Source organism: Carica papaya, chromosome 2, assembly GCF_054855325.1.
Source record: "Carica papaya isolate Zhongbai chromosome 2, ASM5485532v1, whole genome shotgun sequence".
Lineage (NCBI taxonomy): Eukaryota > Viridiplantae > Streptophyta > Magnoliopsida > Brassicales > Caricaceae > Carica > Carica papaya.
In genome coordinates, this window is record NC_142310.1 from 27,189,989 (window position 1) to 27,206,487 (window position 16,499).

A 16,499-nucleotide genomic window follows, 5' to 3' on the forward strand; every position below is an offset into this window, starting at 1 on the left:
GTAGTGTAGCGTACTCCTTCATTAACCATTTCAGATGAATCGAATCAAAATCCAGATCCCGATCTATAAAATGGAGGTGAATAGGATGCCCAGTTGTTTTCTTTTCATTTATTTCTTTAATTTTTTGTTTATTCTTTTAGAATGATCATTCTCGTAGCTTTATTGGGTATTCTAAATTATTCTGTAAAGAATGTAAACTCTAACTTTATTATTTCACTTATACATTCAATTTATAATTTATTTCTTTTTAATATTCCGGGCCTTTACAGCATGTGGTACAACACTAAGTAGATTTTTAGGGTCAAAAAGAGGATATAGTGATTTTAAGTTTTAAATGCTAATTAATATTGATCACAGTTATTTATAAGAATTAGATAGTATACTCATCTTAGTAAGTGAATCATATAAGAATATGAATGATAAATATTGTATAAACATATTATAAACATTATTTTATTGATAATCAAAGTCAAAATAATTTATAAAAATTATGTAGTCGAATTATTCTCTAAACAAATCAATTATATGAGGTATGAATTAGAAACTATTATAATAGTTTAATCTTGGAGATATATGCTGTAATTATTATTTTAACAATCATGGTTAAATATTATTTTAACAATCATGGTTAAATATTATGCAAGTATTTTGATCAAATGAATCAAGAAAAACTTAGCTCTGATACCCAAAATGATAAGCAACGATTACCCGTTGATTAAGATAAAATGATAGCAACGGTTACCCGTTGATTAAGATCGTTCCTTGATGATCTAGTTCAGCCAATCTTCAATCTTGGATGAACTCAAAAACATTGAGCATATCAAACTTAACACATTTGAATTACACCAAAAGAAAGAATTATGAAAATCTTCTAAGCAACCCAACCCAACCTATTTGAACCCAACAACAGTAGGTATATTAAACCTACCACCTTTGAATCACAAAAAAAAGGTAGAAAAATTGAACTATTGTTACCTACCCCTAAATCTAATGAGCCCAACAATAATAGGTATATTAAACTTATCACCTTTGAATCACAGAAGAGAAAGAAGAAAGGCTAAGGTGCCACAACTAGGAGGAAGAATCCTAGTTGATAAACCTAATAAGTTTTGCAAGCAACTTAGAAGACCCAAACTAGCTCAAAGAGACTAGCAAATTAAGGAAAACCCTTAACAAGTACGTAATTTTCATCCTTTCTACAAGTAGAATGCACCCCTATTTATAGGTCATAGGAAGCACGAAATTCAAAAGTAAATTACTTAAAATTAACTTTGAAAATAGAAACTAATAAAAAAACAGAATTCAAGATTAATTAATGACTTTGGATTCTAGTCTTCTTTGAATGCATTGTACCCAGACTAACTTCTCTTTACTCCATGCTGATTTTTCATCATCCAATGAAGAGTTTTAATGCTTTTGAAGACTCCAATCTTGTTCATAAATGATCAGATTTATTGATGTCCTTCAACTTCAAAGTCAAACCATTATTGTTGACTAGAATTGATAAAAGAGTGTAGCCTTGAACCTGCCATACTTTTGCACGAATTTTAGGCTATATTATGGGCCAAAATGATTGTCTTGATCAGTCTAATATGATCCATTATCCCTTATTGGCCCATGATCTGAAATGTTCATGAAATTCATAATTCTGGACTTCGCATTGTGGGCTTTGGAGCATTCTAGTGAAAGACTTGTGCTAATCAAATTGTTCAAGGCTTCTTGCATTTTTTTTCTTCTTGAACGTGTCATTGGACTAGCAATGTTGATCAAATTATCATCTTCACAAACTTGAGTTTCCTTATTAGCAATATTTGAGCTTTTGTGCATTTGATCGCTATCAGTTCCCTCCCTCTTAAAAAGATTCGACCTCGAATCATGTCCTGCATTATTTTCAAATGGAGAGAGATTAGAAACATTGAAAGTATTACTAATTCCAAACTCACCGAGCAAGTCTAACTTGTAGGCATTATTGTTGATTCTTTGAAAGACTTGGAATGGACCATCTCCACTAGGGTGTAACTTTGTCTGTCTTTTGTTGGGAAATCTTTCCTTCCTTATATGAACCCAAACCCAATCTCCGGGTTCAAAGACAACTTCCTTTCATCCACGATTGATCCTTGTAGCAACTAGCTCACTTTTGTGCTTCAAACGTTCCTAAACTTTTTTATGCAAGCTCTTGACTATCTCAGCCTTCTTAACCCTATCTAGATTCAAATATTCCTTTATGGGCAGAGGAGAAAGATCTAAAGGAGTTAGTGGATTAAAACTATAAACAATTTCAAAAGGAGATAAACCTATGGATGAATGCAAAGTTTGGTTATATGCAAATTCAGCAATTGGTACACAATCCTCCCAACTCTTGAGATTCTTTTTGAGGATTGCCCTTAGGAGTGTACCAAGAGTTCGATTTGTCACCTCCGTTTGTCCATCTGTTTGAGGATGACTTGTGGTTGAAACCAACAATTTGGTTCCCAATTTTTCCCAAAGTGTCTTCCAAAAGTAACTCAAGAATTTGACATCTCTATCGTACACTATGCTTCTAGGAACCCCATGTAGTCGAACCATTTCTCTAAAGAACAAATTGGCATCATGCTTTGCATCATCCGATTTTCTACAAGGAATAAAATGAGCCATTTTAGAAAAATGATCAACCATAACAAAAATACTATCCATACCTCGTTATGATCTAGGCAGCCCTATAATGAAATACATGGATATGTAAATCCAAGGTGATTGAGGTATAGGCATTGGAGTGTAAAGTCCGTGAGGAAGGGACTTGGATTTTGCTCGTTTGCACTCAATACATCCTCCATAAAGTTTTTCAAGGTCTCTTTTCATGTGTGGCTAGTAGAAATGTTCATTCAAGACATCAAAAGTTTTACAAATTCCAAAATGTCCCATTAATCCACCATTATGTGCCTCTCGCACAAGTAACTCCCTTAAAGAAAAATGTGGGACACACAATCTATTTTCTCTAAATAAGAAACCATTATTTTTGTAGAACTTGTTAAAAGCTCAATTTTCACATGTTTCAAAAATTTGAGAAAAATCAGAATCATTAGCATACAATTCTTTAATGTACTCAAATCCCATGATTTTTGCATCTAAAGTAACAAAAAGTGTGTACCTTCGGGAGAGTGCATCAAAAACAATGTTTTCCTTACCCTTCTTGTACTTCACAACATAGGGAAAAGTCTCAATGAATGCTATCCACTTAGCATGCCTCTTATGCAAATTCTTTTGTCCCCTAAGATACTTGAGAGATTCATGGTCAGTATGGATCACAAACTCTTTTTGCATGAGGTAATGCTGCCATGTTTCCAATGCCCTCACAACGACATAAAGCTCCTTATCATAAGTTGGATAATTCAAATGAGCTCCTTTCAACTTTTTACTAAAGTAAGCAAGTGGTCGGCCTTCTTGAAGCAAAGCAGCACCTATTCCAATTCCTGAAGCGTCACATTCAACTTCAAAAGTTTCAAAAAAATTAGGCAAAGCTAGAATGGTTGCATTAGTCAAATCATGTTTCAATTGATCAAAAGCTTTTTGTTGTGAATTACCTCATTCAAACTTTATATTCTTTTTTACCAACTCATTAAGAGGGGCCGCTTTTGTTGAAAAATCTTTAACAAACCTTCGATAAAAACTAGTAAGCCCATGGAAAGATCTTACCTCAGTCACACTTGTTTGAATTAGCCAATCAAGAATAGCCTCAATCTTTACTTCATCAACTCTCAAACCATTAGCACTTACCACATAACCAAGGAAGATTACTTCTTCCACACAAAAAATACATTTCTTCAAATTAGCATACAACTTTTTTTCACGCAAGGTAGCAAGAATAAACTTAAGATGCTTAATATGATCACTCATATTCTTGCTATAAATAAGAATATCATTAAAATAAACAACCACAAATTTTCCAATGAAACGCCTCAAAACATGATTCATCAATCTCATGAAAGTGCTGGGGGCATTACTTAAACCAAAGGGCATAACAAGCCACTCATAAAGACCAAATTTTGTTTTGAAGGCCGTCTTCCATTCATCACCTTCTTTTAATCTAATTTGATGATATCCAGATTTCAAATCAATCTTTGTAAAAATGCATGCACCATGTAACTCATCAAGCATATCATCTAATCTAGGAATTGGATGACGATACTTAATGGTCATTTTATTAACAGCCCTATAGTCAATGCACATGCGCCATGTACCATCTTTTTTTTGGAACCAAAATCACAGGAATAGCACAAGGACTTAGAGACTCATGGATTTTTCCTTTAGATAACAATTCATCAACTTTCCTTTGGAGTTCTTTTATTTCCTCCAGATTTGCTCGATATGCTGAACAGTTTGGAATAGTTGCACCGGGCTAGAAATCAATTTAATATTCAATACCTCGAATTGGAGGTAATCCATCAGGCACTTCCTCGGGTAGCACATCTGCAAAATCATTCAAAACACCAACAATTTCTAAAGGCAAATCGTTAGGTAAATCATTAGTAACCAAACAAGTTTCATGGTACAAATGCATAATCACAGGTTTGTGAGAATTCATGGCCCTATCTACATCTCTCATGCTAGCAAAGAAAGAGCCTTTTTTCTCACTTGCTTTTAGCTTTTTCTCAACACACTCCATAGACTTTTTCAGCTCACTTTCATATTCTAGAATTTTTTTTCTCTTGTTTTTTGGCGTTTTCTTAACACACTCCGGAGGTTTTTTTAGCTCGCTTTCATATTCAAGCCTTTTTTTCTTCATTATCATGTGATCTTTATGTACTTGCTGGGGTGTCAAAGGTACAAGGGTATAAACCTTTTGTTTGTGAACAATTTGGTACTTGTTGGATCTGACTTCATGATTGGCTTCACGATCAAATTCCCATGGCCGTCCAAGTAGAATATGACCTGCACTCATTGGTACTACATCACAAAGAACTTCATCCTCATATTTACCAATGAAAAATTTTACCATAGCTTGCCGATTCACCCTTATTTCTCTACTATCATTGAGCCATTGCAAGTGGTATGGTGTAGAATGCTTGATCATTGGCAACTCCAGCTTGTCTACAAGATAAGTGTTTATACAATTAATACAACTTCCACCATCAACTATAAGCATGCATACCTTATCTTACACTTTGCATCTTGCATGGAATATGTTGTGCCTTTGGGCCTCTTCTTCTTAAACTTGCATATTCAAAGCCCTCATAGTAACAAGAACTTCATCACCACTGAATTCACATTGATCACCTTCATCTTCACATGAATTGGCTTTCTTTTCATCTTCCCCTTCACTTTGACTCACATAAGATCCATCATCAAACATAACCATAGTTCTGGAATTAGGACATTGAGAAGCAATATGCCCCTTTCCCAAACATTTAAAACATGTGAGTTTAAAAATAGAAGAGCTCTTACTTGAATCACCCTTTGAAAAACTCTTTGGCTCAAATTTCTTAGATTATGCCTTCTTCACATCATCCTTTTTATTCACATTATTTCCTTTTCAAGATGATTGAGTAGAAGAAAACTTACTTGAACCACTCTTCCTTTTTAATTGTTTTTCTACCTTCTCAACCATATGAAGCATTTCCTCCAAATCCATGTAGTGCTGCAATTCAACAACATCAGCAATCTCCCTTTTCAAACCACCTAAGAAACGTGCCATAGTAGCCTCAGGATCTTTTTCAATATTGGCTCTGGTCATAGCCATGTCTAACTCTTGATAGTACTCATCCACACTCCTTGATCCTTGAGTTATACCTTGTAACTTATTGAATAAGTCTCTATAGTAATGAGGGGGCACAAATCTCTTCTTCATTACTGCCTTCATGTCTTCCCCAGTTCCAATAGGTCATTCCCTATTTCTCCTTCTAGAGACATTCAACTTATCTCACCAAGTTAGTGCATAACCTTAAAATTTAAGAAATGCAAGTTTTACCTTTTTTTCTTCCGAGTAGTTGTGGATTGAAAAGACTTTTTCCACCTTTGCTTCCCACTCCAAGTATGATTCGGGATCATTTCTACCTTGAAATGTATGAATGGTCATTTTGATGCTTTTGATATTATCATCAACTCTACCTCTATTCCATCTCCTCCTTCTTTATGATTTTTCGGATTGAACCTCTTCATCAGATTCACGCCTACTTGCATTTCTTTGTAAATTTGCTTCGAGTTGATCCAAGCGCTCAATCACCATCTCTATTGTTTGATTGAATTGTCTCAACAATTGTTGTCTCCAAGCCTTTTGTTCAAAGCTTTCTTGTGGTGCCTCCGTTTCTGTTGTATCCATAGGAAATGAAAAGTTTAAATCCTCACACCCTTGTTTCCCTTTTTAAAATGTAACTCCCCAAATGTAACTCTCAGCTTAATATAGTGGGGGATAGATTCACTCGTTTCTTACCACTCTTTTCCTTGTTGTAAGCCTTTAAAAATTCGTTCAAGTCTTACAAATGCTAAAACAGCACTTATTAAGCAAAAACAACTATAAAAAAAAGGACAAAGTGAACAAGGAAAATCAAGAAGAATGAAAGAAAAAAAAAGAAAGAAACAAAGAAAGGAAGAATCGATTCAAAGGTGTTGAAAATTTTTATAACTCTTTATTTTTCCAATGATGAAACCTTCAAAACAAATGATGTTAGTACTGCCAAAGATCAAATGAATCATTATTTTTTTCATGGCTATTTTTGATCAAATGAATCAAGAAAAACTTAGCTCTGATACCAAAAATGATAAGCAACGATTACCCGTTGATTAAGATAAAATGATAGCAACGGTTATCCATTGACTAAGATCATTCCTTGATGATCTAGTTCAGCCAATCTTCAATCTTGGATGAACTCAAAAACATTGAGAATATCAAAGTCAACACCTTTGAATTACATCAAAAGAAAGAATTATGGAAATCTTCTAATCAACCCAACCCAACCTATTTGAACCCAACAACAGTAGGTATATTAAACCTACCACCTTTGAATCACAAAAAAAGGTAAAAAAATTGAACTACTGTTACCCACCCTAAATTTAATGAACCCAACAATAATAGGTATATTAAACCTATCACCCTTGAATCACATAAGAGAAAGAATCCTAGTTGATAAACCTAATAAGTTTTGCAAGCAACTTGCAAGACCCAAACTAGCTAGCAAATTAAGGAAAATCCTTAACAAGTACGTAATTTTCATCCTTTCTACAAGTAGAATGCACCCCTATTTATAGGTCATAGGAAGCGCGAAATTTAAAAGTAAATTACTTAAAATCAGCTTTGAAAATAGAAATTAATAAAAAAAAGAGAATTCAAGACTAATTAATGACTTGGGATTTTAGTCTTTTTTGAATTCATTTTTCCCAAGCTGACTTCTCTTTACTCCATGCTGATTTTTCATCATCCAATGAAGAGTTTTAATGCTTTTGAAGACTCCAATCTTGTTCATAAAGGATCAGATTTATTGATGTCCTTTAACTTCAAAGTCAAACCATTATTGTTGACTATAATTGATAAAAGAGTGTAGTCTTGAACCAGCCATGCTTTTGCACGAATTTTAGGCCATATTATGGGCCAAAATGATTGTCTTGATCAGTCTAATATGATCCATTATCCCTTATTGGCCCATGATCTGAAATAGTCATGAAATTCATAATTCTGGACTTCGCATTGTGGGCTTTAGAGCATTCTAGTGAAAGACTTGTGCTAATCAAATTCTTCAAGGCTTCTTGCATTTTCTTTCTTCTTGAACGTGCCATTGGACCAGCAATGTTGATTAAATTATCATCTTCACAAACTTGAGCTTCCTGATTAGTAATATTTGAGCTTTTGTGCATTTGATCGCTATCATTAAGTCTCTTATTCATACCTCAATTATATGAGGTATGAATAAGAAACTATTGTAATAGTTTAATCTTGGAGATATATGTTGTAATTATTATTTTAACAATCATGGTTAAATATTATGCAAGTATTTCTTCAATATATATCTTCCAAGGGCTTAAGTCTCTTCCACTCTACCCAAGTGATTGAGTCATTATAACTTAATTGAGATAGTAAATCTCAAGTCATTTAATTGTCCATTGAAGAAGAAAAGGTTGAGAAGGAAATTAATCTCATTTGGTTTGTCAAAAGTTTATAATGATAAATTATGTATTATGTATTTTTAGTCTTTTTTCATAAATAATATTCTTCTTATTTCATCTCTTAAAATATACTTTTGTTTTGAATGAAGAATCGTTTGATCTTGAATAATATTAAATTTATGGTAGATTTTTTAGGTGTAAGCATTTGGTAAAGAAACAATTAAAGCATTGTAATAACTTAATCAAGAATAATTTATGATAATTTTGATAGAAAAATTGATTCTGATTTATTGAGTGTATTAGAGATCTTAAAGGCTCTATGATAACTGTAGCGAGACTTAGCATATTTCTTTATTGCAAGTTGGATTTGATTGATTCGATGCTTGGGCGCAAAGAGGAGCTTGATCATTTGTTTGCTTAATAGTGCAAATGGCAATACATGAGGCTTGCTCTTACTTTGGTTTGGAAGGAAAATTTGTGAGGAATAGGGTATTCTTATTTTATTTTTACATAAAAATTATACATGTCGATAATTAAACCATATTTGTATAATAATAACAACATAACCAACAATATTACAACTTCCTAATATTGTAATACCCTGAATTAATTTTAAAAAATTTAAAATTAATGTATAAATTATAATTTTTTAATTTATGAATTTTTATTTAATGTAAAATTTACGTAAAAATAGGTGGATGATGAAATTAAAAATAATTTTGAAAAAAATGGGTGAAAAATTGTGTTCTGGTGGCATTTTTGAAAGAAAAAACAAAAACTGGAGGGTCAAAATATAATTTAAGAAAAATGTACCACGTAAGACCGCCCAGTCAACAGCCCCGACGAATCGGAGCACGCCGCGTGGCAAGGCATACTGACGTGGTGCCATGTGGGAGGCCACGCTGGAGATCCGTGTGCCTGCGATCGAACGATGCAGATTTGTTTCTACGCGTGTGGACGGTACAGATCCGTTCCCTCTTCAGACACGATTGGATGGTTGCAATAAACGTAATGAACGATTCAGATTCACTCCTTAAACGCGATCGTACCGTCCAGATCAAATCGCAATGAACGGTCCAGCATCATTTTCTCATTTAACGCAATTGGACGATTGAGATCAAACGCGAAGCACGGTCTAGATTAAAGAAATGCGGATATAAAGATCTCACTTCACACCAAATCCTAACCCTAACCGCCAGCCTTCCCCCCCGGCTGCCGGAGAAAAAAGATCAGTCGCCGGGAAGGGAGTCGACCGCCGACTGCTGCTGCCCTAGAGTTACCTCCGACAGCCAAAAAAGGTAAAAAATTATCTCAGTCGCTCGAAATTTTATTTTAAACACCCCTATGACCAAATCAGAGCCAAAGAATCGATAGAAACTAGGGGTAAAGTTCGACGGTACTGTCGCGAAAAAAATGAAAAATTGCGTACGATGAACCCTCTCCTGATTTCCATTTCGTACGATTTTTTTACCATTGTAATCACCATTCCTTTTTTTACAGGTTGACCGAAGAAAAATACTCAATCCCAAAGGTGAGTCGGTGAAGCCGCCGCACCGAAAAATTTCGCCGCCGGTGAATTTTGTTTTCGACTTGTTTCTGTCAACTGAGACCCCTTAACGTATTTTTTCGCTTGAATGAGTATAAAACCGATCAAAAATAGCCAATTCAATGCAAACTGCCACCACAGACGGCGATGCCGTCGCCGGAGCACGGCGGCAGCGCCGTGCTGGAATTCTGAAATTAGTTGGAAAAGGTTTTTAATATCAATTTTGGATATTTTTAGATACTTAAAGCGTGTTTTAATCTTCAAAAGAAAATTCAGAGAACTCGGGGACTGCCAGTAGGTGCAACTAAAAGTTTAACATTTTGGACACCAATTTGGATAAGAGTCCCTCACCTTATTCTCTGTTATGGAATTGAAGTTTAACTATAAATAATACAGTATTTTACATAATTTAAAAAATATTTATAATTAATTATAAGTTACTAATGGAGCCGAAATCAGTTATTTATTACTGTTTGTCATATTTAAACTGAATGTTTGATTCTATAGTTTTGAATGCATGATAATACATTAAAATTGGTAAGATGATTCGGTTGTATTTTCTTAATGTATGTATTGCTTGTTTTGCATGATTTATAGTTAAATTATGAATCTAAAAATTAAATATAAATGAAAAATTTCTTGATTAAGTAAATGGATGAATGGAGCTTTACTTGATATCTTGAGAGATAGAGGATGGACGGGGCACATAGGGAACCCTACCCCGAACATTGCCTCATACCGGACGGAGTATCGAGGATTGGTCTTTTGATGCTCATACCAGACGGGATATGGAGACGGCATGTTTCACCCTCATAACGTACGGGGTATTGAAGGATTATATTTTTTTATACTCATACCGAACAGAGTATAGAGACGGTCCGTTAGTTGAAAATGTTGAATAAAAGTTCACGCATAGTGGGGATATCTCTATAGACCCCCATTGATACTAGTAGGCAGATAAAAGAAAAAGTTGTTGTTTCGACTGATTGAATATGAGATTATGATATGGGTTATGTTATTGTCTTTATATGCCGGTTTTGAAAATCTCATTACGGTAAGTATGTGGTAAATGATTTTATTTATAATAAATGAATTTACTTAAATTAAGAGTTTCATTAATTATTTTTATAATTTTTACTAACCTTTATTTCTGTATCGGTGAGTAATGTGACATTTTTACTGGGTTAGTATAACTCACTCTTTCATTAACCATTTCATATTAAAACGACCAAGATACAAATCCCTATTCACAAGAGGGTTGCGAATAGGATGTCTAGTTTTTTACTTTCTATTTATTTCTTTGATTTTTCGTTAATTCTTTTAGAATAGTCATTCTCGTAGTTCTATTAGATATTTTAAATTATTGTGTAAATAATGTGAACTCTAACTTTATTATTTCACTTCTGTATTCAATTTATAATTTATCTCATTTTAAATTCTGTATCGTTACAAATATGGTATCGACAAAATACGAAAATTGACTTAAATCTATAGCATCATAAAAATATATAAATGTACCAAATATTTAATTAATAAATGACCATTTTATATATAAGTGGCTAGATATCTATGGTTAAATGTGATGTAACGAAAGAAAAACTGAAGTTGAATTTGACGGAGACATGCTCCCTTAAATAAAACCATTCTTTTATAATTGGATTAAATGGTTAATTTTAATTTAATTAAGAAAATTAGATATAATGATTTTATTCAATCTAAGTACACTTATCACAGATTAATTAATAAATTTATCTTATCATTAATTTCATATTAATTATTCAATAAAATAGTAATTTTAAGTAAAATAATGAATTCCCATTTCTACAATTACATTAACCTATCATCAATTTAATAATTCTACTCGTAAATAGTTTAACAATTTATCAATTAATTTTTTACTTTCTTTATGTGTGTGTATATATATATTTGTTTCTTTTAATGAAAGAATAGATGTTGTTGTCCTTTAGATGAACCAAACGACCAACGTGGTTCCTATGTCCGTACGAATTAATTTACCATGAAGAAAAAAGGATGATGAATGTTGACCCCAATGGTGGAAGACTCATAAATTAACAAACAAATACATATATGTGTATATATATATATATATATGTATGTATATATAATTTAAAATTCAAAAAAAAAAATAAAAACCCAAAAAAAAAAAAAAAAAAAAAAAAAAAAAGAGGCTAATAAATTAATTACAATAAAAAATTAAAAACCAGAAACGACAAAACAAAGCAAAAGTAAATGTTGGGTATGTCATGCCATTTCTTTTGTTGGATTTGGTGACGACTATGTACATGCTAATAATTTAATTGGCTAATTCACCAATTTATTCAACCATAAATCACTAACCACCAAATATTATTATTATTAATTGTCATTAAAAATTAAAATTAATTAAATATTATTGCTGACGGCATATACAATCAATTCAAATAATTCCCATTTATAAATCCCTTAAAAGATTTATAAAATAGGATTAGTATTTAATTAATTATGAAATTGATTCTGCGATCCAAATAATAATAAATAGTACTCAGAAGTTAGTGTCAGTAAGATTTTGTGGTGATCGCAGACGTAGATCCTGCCTGCAGCATGACATGAACAAAATATATTTGATGATATGTACTGACACTGACCTGCTGCAAAATTAAAAGCTCTAATTAACTTAATTAATCAACATTACTTTTCACGGAGGAGGGAGGGTATTTAGTGCTTCTTTTATTTAATATAATATAATATAATATAAATGATATGTGTTGATGGAGGGAATAAATTTTATTGGAAGGTACCATGATTTAGAGTGGGTGACTTGTTGGTCAAGCAAAAAAATTTATGTTGGGTATCTATTAATGTACCCACTAAAAAAGTGATTAGTGTTTAAATTACATGCTTAATTATGTACGTGCGTGTGTGTGTGTGTGTATGTATATACATATATAGATACATTGTTTTGATATTAAGCAATTAGGAGAAGGATTCGATAAGATTGAGTTGCTTGTCTACTTTTTTCAAAAAAAAAAATTGTCGACTAATACTTTTGTTTGTGTGCCATCGAATAATGCCAAATTATGTTGAATAACCACTAAATTTGTTCATACACTTTGGTATAATTATTTAACTTTTTAAATTTTAAAATTAATTTTTACCCAAGTTTTATAGTGATGTGGTAAGATAGCTTATCCTTTAATTTTATCATATTCAAAAAGTGATTTAATTTAATAAATATTATTTCAATAATCACCCGAGATTAAATTTTAAGTCAACCACATAACAAATTAAGATTTTATAATATAAGTATAAATAATTTACTTTCATTGGGTCTACTATGTCTTTCGATATTATTTTAATTAATTATTTTTTTTTATAAATATATATGTAGTTGTGATCACATGTATAATAAAAATATATTACAAATGTTTCTTTAAAAAAATAATGAAAGATATATTACCCTCTCTCTCTCTCTCTCTCTATATATATGTATATGTGTATATATATCAAAACATAAATATAAATAAAAAAAAGAAATTAAAATTATGATTTGATTTTGTGAAGAATTAATCTATAATGAGACAAGATTTAATTGAGTAGTGTTTGGTTTGAAATGCACGTGTAATACGAATAAATTAAAAAGCAAAATGTAGACCTAAATTATGAAATGAAGTGAAGAGGGAACAAGTAGGAACGTCTTTAATCATTTTGATCATGATTTATTTTATATTTACATATATATATATATATGTTTGGAGGTTGCAAATGCCATCATGACTTTGACTTTTGGGCTTTGTGGACTCTCTTCTACACATCCCCTTTTAGATTTCTCACTCTCATTTTCTTTACCTTGTTTAAGCAAAGAATATCCCCATCTCTTTTTCTTTTTTCCTTCTAATTTTATTTTAATCAATTTTCATTTTGTACTTAATAAACACTAAAACTTTTCACCACTTAAAAATGTACAAATTACAAATTTTTTAAAGTCACAAATATTAATTCAATTATATATTAATTGTTTGTTTGATTAAATAATAATTCAGATGAAACTTGCTCCTAGTTACTCAGTAATAAAAAAAATTAGTTCATGCTGCTGGTTTATGTCAAACATGAGAAGGAAAATTGGTCTTTGGATGTTTCCAATAAAAGGTAAGGAGGGGTAACTAAAAAGAATATATAATTAAGTACAGGAGAAGTAATATACAAAAACTTCTTATCACGAAGAATATTTGGATTTATGACGTTTATTTAATGCAATCCTAAGCTAACGAGATAAAAAGATTGTTGTTAAGAAAATTAAAGCTTTGAAAATGGTGAAATGACATGTAATAAAATAGTAATATACCAGATACTATTCTAAATATTTATAATTAATATTAAAATTACACTCATGCATGCAGGAAGGTGTTGATTAGAAAGACAATTGTTAGTCAAAGTCAAAAGTCAAACAATCTTTACCTAAAATTGAAGAAAATGATAAAATTTTCTTCTTAAAAGAGTAATTTCCTTAAAATTATTAGACTTTAATTTAATCATTATTTTTTATTTTTATGTAAAATAGATTTCTTAAAAACAAAAAAAAAAAAACAAAACAAAACAAATAAAAGAAAGGCAAAAAGGACACATGAGGAAGGAATAGTGAATAGTATGTAGAAAAGAAAGACACTCAGGGCCCGCCCGATAGGAGAAACCACAATGCATGATTCGGCCGTTAAGCATGGCCAACAACCAAATCATAAGCTTCTGTCTCTGGACCTCTACATCACATCTTACCCAATTTCCACATCGAAATTATTTCCTACATTTCTTTCTTTATTCACACACACATATATATATATATATATCTGACTTATATATTTCATGTGTTACCAGGTAAATATAAAAATTAAAAACTAAAATATTATTTTCACATGCTAAACCAAATTATCCTTTGAAATTTTGCTGAGCCCATTATGAGGCTTAGAAGCCATACACATCCCGAGAGTGGTCTGCCAATTGATAACCTAACATGCAGCTAACTGTCTTTGACCACTTTTTTGAAGAAGAAAAACAAACACCTGATTTGTTCTCTTCTTTTTTTTTTCTTTCTTTCTAATAAAAGGTTTGGTGGGTCCATCAGATTATACAATAATTTATAAATTGAACAAAATTTAGTTTTCAGTTTTTTTATTTATATTGTTATGAAATATTCTCTATGCTATCTTGTGTTTATTTACATTGTAAATTTTACAACATGAGATAATTGACTTATTGGGTTCTTTTTTTTTTTTTTTTTTTTTTTAAATCAAGGAAAAATTTAGTATAAACCTTGAAGTATGTGTATGGGAGATATTCATGGCCGTGTGATAATGATCGCCTCAACTAATTTCGATTTTAAAAAAATTTTATTTAAAAAATCGACTTATTAAAAATAATTAAACAAAACCGGACAATTTTGGATGATAATTGAAACCGAATGATCGAAATACTTTAGTTTGTTCAGTTATTGACCAAAATAATTGAGTATGCATGTTGACATTGGTGACCTACCATTAGCATTCCTATTGATATTGTAACGAGTCAAAATTTAAACGAATAATAATATTAAAATCTATATGATATTAGCGAAAGCAATTAAGAATTTATTTATATTCCTTACACAGTTTAATTAAAATATCTAATAAGATTACAGAAATATCTTTCGAAAAAATTAAAAACGTAAAAGAAAGAAGAATGCAAAATGAAGACCTGACCTAATGGGTTGACCTCCACTACACAATTGGTAGAAAACAGGAAAAAATCTCTAATTGTTAACTTTCTTACTGTTTAAGATCCAGATGTTGGTTGCTTTGATATGAAATGATTAATGAATGGGGATGAGCTACACGAGCCCAATAAGAACATCAATATTTTACTATCGATACGAAAAACTAAATGTTGATAAAAATCGCAAAATAACTAATAAAACTATTTTTCTTTTTAAGTAAATTTATTTAACTTGAAAACATTAATTTTGTACTCACCTTTTAAGTTTTCAAATACTCCTTATGAAGGAAATAATCAATATAACAATACATTATATACTTTAAAAGAATAACAATAATCAAACTTATCTTTTTACTTATTTACCGATGCCGCTGGGAGTCTGTAGGGGTTCTTGCTACACGTGAATCCAATAGTCATTCTATTAATCAACCGGTCGTTCTCATATCCCGTCCAGTAATGGGCGCCAAATTTACCACCATCTCAATATCTCGTCTAGTATGAACGTGAACAAACACTTCCCAACCTCTTTCTGGTATGGGACTTCTCAACCTCATTCGATTGAGGATAACATTCACGGTAGAGTTTGCCCTATATGTCGAGTCCATACATCTTTTTTTATGACACCCAGTAAGCCTTTTAGTTTAATAATATTAACTAAACACATACATGTCCACATCATCATTTAGCCACCAATTATGTATAACAATTTTATTTCATAATTATAAGATAATAGGACGATAATTAAATAGTCAATATAATTTAATACTCGGTAATTAAAGAAGACACAATCAAGACATTCATTCAACTTGTTGACTAATAGGATAAAATGAATCAAAGTGCATGTAGTAGCGGTAGGCAAACAAAACAGTATAAAAAGTAGTACAGATAAACTAGTACAATCATACACTGACCACTTACCGGCTCTACAATAACCTATATTAATTAATCAGGGATTGCTAGTATTTTAAAATTTTTACTGTTTATTATTTATTGGATTTTAATTAACCGTAATGAGAAAAAGGATGAGAGATTCTTATCCCGAGTCAGTGTTCAAAATACTGTTTTTTTTACTGCACTTCATGACAGTTTTCGGTTCCTGAATTTCTTAAATTTTTTTACAAAAACTAAAAACACGCGT

At 31.4% G+C, this 16,499-nt stretch overlaps 1 protein-coding gene across 1 annotated transcript; it reads right to left on the minus strand.

The window, feature by feature from the left end:
• Window positions 1–1,587: 1,587 nt before the first annotated feature.
• On the minus strand, window positions 1,588–5,824 carry LOC110825523 (uncharacterized). Its single transcript, XM_088212263.1, has 7 exons — window positions 5,573–5,824; window positions 5,254–5,371; window positions 4,402–5,067; window positions 3,684–4,220; window positions 3,128–3,449; window positions 2,295–2,611; window positions 1,588–1,880 (listed from the first exon to the last, which is right to left on the minus strand). Exons 1-7 carry the CDS (start codon window positions 5,822–5,824, stop codon window positions 1,588–1,590), a joined length of 2,505 nt encoding a protein of 834 aa, XP_088068389.1.
• Between the last annotated feature and the right edge of the window lie 10,675 nt (window positions 5,825–16,499).